Source organism: Callithrix jacchus, chromosome 9 (assembly GCF_049354715.1).
Source record: "Callithrix jacchus isolate 240 chromosome 9, calJac240_pri, whole genome shotgun sequence".
Taxonomy (NCBI): domain Eukaryota; kingdom Metazoa; phylum Chordata; class Mammalia; order Primates; family Cebidae; genus Callithrix; species Callithrix jacchus.
Genome location: NC_133510.1, coordinates 8,553,211 through 8,556,403, shown reverse-complemented (window position 1 = coordinate 8,556,403; position 3,193 = coordinate 8,553,211). Strand labels below are relative to the sequence as shown.

General features: G+C 47.4%; 1 protein-coding gene across 1 annotated transcript; it reads right to left on the bottom strand.

The window, feature by feature from the left end:
• Positions 1–202: 202 nt before the first annotated feature.
• Positions 203–2,625, bottom strand: H4C16 (H4 histone 16). Its single transcript, XM_009003294.6, has one exon. It carries the CDS (start codon positions 2,576–2,578, stop codon positions 2,267–2,269), a length of 312 nt encoding a protein of 103 aa, XP_009001542.2. The 5' UTR covers positions 2,579–2,625; the 3' UTR covers positions 203–2,266.
• Positions 2,626–3,193: the final 568 nt, after the last annotated feature.

Below are 3,193 nucleotides of genomic sequence, written 5' to 3'. Positions count from 1 at the left end.
AAAATACAAAAAATTAGCTGGGCATGGTGGCACGTGCCTGTAGCCCCAGCTACTCAGGAGGCTGAGGCAGGAGAATTGCCTGAACCCAGGAGGCGGAGGTTGTGGTGAGCCAAGATCGCGCCATTGCACTCCAGTCTGGGTAACAAGAGCAAAACTCCGTCTCAAAAAAAAAAAAAAAAATTAATTTTACCAATTTTTTTCATTTGTAAAATGGGTACTAGAAAGTTTTCAATTACACATGTGGTTCACATAGTAGCACTACAGTTCTGTCGAGCAGCTGCTTTAGATTAGTTCATTGTTAGCGCCACACAAAACACGAACTCTTTTGAAAAGACAATTGGCTAATTTAAGTTGATTCCTTTGAAAATCCAAATTTCTCCTGTTACAAAGAGGAGCTAATTAAATAAAGCTGATTTTAAACCGAGGCTCCTTTATTCATTAGTTGTTTTGTCATTTATTAACATCTTCAGTATAAACGAGGGCAATACGTTTATTTCGTAGGAATGTTCTTGAGGATCAATGTAAGAAAAGCAGACAGATAATGTACTTAGCACAGTGCTGGGTACATAGCCCCACATCTGTGGGTAATGATTAAAACTGGAAACCAGTGCTGGGCATGGTGGCTCATGCCTGTAATCCCACTGCTTTTGGAGGTCAGGGCAGGAGGATCGCTAGAGCAGGAGTTCAAGGCTGCAGTGACCTATGATCATGCCATTGCATTCCAGCCTAGGTGACAGAATGAGACTCCAAATTAAAATAAAAATTAAACTGTAAATCAGTGAGGAACTAAACTAAAAAGTGATTAAAAAAAGACGGAATGGATTCTTACAATGTTCAAATGGAGAGTAGATGTCAGGGTGGACAGCAGAGGGCGACAGAGGGAGAGATAAGAATGGGAAAAGTCCCAAGTTTCTGCCTTTCTGGTAACAAAATAGGAAGATTAAATCTGTGAGAAAATTAATTCCATTTTAAACATGTTGAGCAATAGGTGACTGCGGAAATTTTAGAGGAGTTAATATTAGGTAGGAAATCCAGGTTTGGCGCTAAGGAGATTGGTCTGAATTGCCAACAGAGACTTGGAGTCCATAGGTAAGATGTGAAGCCGTAGAAAGGTGTAAGATTACCCAGGGAATATGTTAAGAAGCCATATAATAAAAGGAGGCAGAGCCTATAATCCTAGAACTTTGGTAGGCCAAGGTGGGCAGATCACCTGAGGTCAGGAGCTCAAGACCAGCCTGGCCAACATGATGAAATCCCGTCTCTACTAAATATATATATATGTGTATATATATACGTATATGTATGTGTATGTGTGTATATATATATATATATATATATATATATAATCTCCCCAGGCTGAAAAGGGCCTTTAGTCGGAAGCCAGGGCTTCCGGCTGCTACAGGGTCACTTGTGATGGGCACACTGCAGGAAGCGGAGGACTCCCGGCACCTTGGCGACCTGCAGGTAGAGATCTGGCTTTTCTTGCCGGCGTGACCCCCGCTGCCTGCCGACTCCACGCCCGCCGCCAGGTAGTGGAGCAGGAACTCACCCGCTCGGTGTGGGCAACTTGACGCAGTTGGCTACGGGAACAGCAGGACGCCGCGAGCTTTGCCCGATCACCTAGCTCTCAGCATCTGAGCTTGGTCAGCTCTCACTTAGAACTTCAGCGATGAAGTTAAACAGTAGCTAGTAAGACTACAACGCGCCACAGTAGGGCTGCATTCAACGCTTTCGGGGTTGCAGGTAGAGGCGTGCTCCTACTGGGTGCTGCGACCTCCCATTTCCTGCGGTCTAGCTGGCCCTGCACCCACAAGATCCGCCCTCTGACGCGTCACGCTCCCGCCAAAGGCCGGCGGGAAGTCACCTAAGCCCGGGCTTACAGGGAAGCCATTCTATACGTGCTAATGGCCCAACGACAAGGCTGCTTAGAAGCCCGAGACCAGTTTAGAAACACTTCTAAAGAGTCCGCAGTCTGCATTTTAGGTGCACTGAAGTGGGAGGTCACTACTGCGTGGCGCGACACCTCCCACGGTCGTTCCTAAGCGCACGCGGAGTCCCCGCCCTGAGGTCTAGTCCTCCCCGCGCCCGCCAAGGCTAATTCCGAGCAGTTGCTCCGGCCGGCAATGTCCCACTCCCGGTATCCGGAACGCGTCATCTAAAGGGCTGATGTTTACCCAGTATCTACAAGTGTTAACAGCTCTTTCTGTGACGGCCTGGGGGCCCTGAAAAGGGCCTTTGGAATCTAGAGAGAAGCTGTGGGGACAGCTCAGCCGCCGAAGCCATAAAGGGTGCGGCCCTGGCGTTTCAGCGCGTACACCACATCCATGGCCGTGACCGTCTTGCGCTTGGCGTGCTCCGTGTAAGTCACTGCGTCCCGGATCACATTCTCCAGGAAGACTTTGAGGACTCCGCGGGTCTCTTCGTAGATGAGGCCAGAGATGCGCTTGACGCCCCCACGTCGAGCGAGGCGGCGAATCGCGGGCTTAGTAATGCCTTGGATGTTGTCCCTCAGCACCTTCCGGTGGCGCTTGGCGCTTCCCTTCCCCAGCCCCTTGCCGCCTTTACCTCGACCAGACATTCTGAAAACTCAGCTCCGACTCAGGCAGAGAGCGTGCTGCTCACTGTGACTGCCAGTCACCGACCAGGGCTTATACTGTCTCGGTGCGGACCTGTTTGAAAACTTCAAAAAAGTGGGCGGAGCTCTAGGCCCCACCTCTGGAGACTCGCTGTAGTTACAAGTCCAGGAAGCAGTCAGTGAACTCAGCCTGATTTCTTGTTGTTTGCTCTTTTGGGAAAACGTTTTCTGATATTTTTGCCATAAATTTGGAGAAAGATTTCATTGTGATACAGTTTAAAGTTAAAACACTATGAGCTAATAGAATTTATATTGCCTTTTCTCAGCCCTTATAAAAGCAGGCCAGATTCTATGCACGTTCTTTGTCCTCTCCTTTCCTCCCTCCAATTATATTTTTTCAAACAGAATTTCCGACTTACTATGAAACTCAATAGAAACCTGTAACGCTTTACATCGGAGATTTCAAAGCAATTACCCACGATTTTTCACTCGTGGGTTTTTAAAAGACATTGTAGGAGGATAGGACTCTATGTGACTCTGCGTATCTATCTATCTATCTATCTATCTATCTATCTATCTATCTAACTATCTATCTATCTATCATCTATCTATCTATTT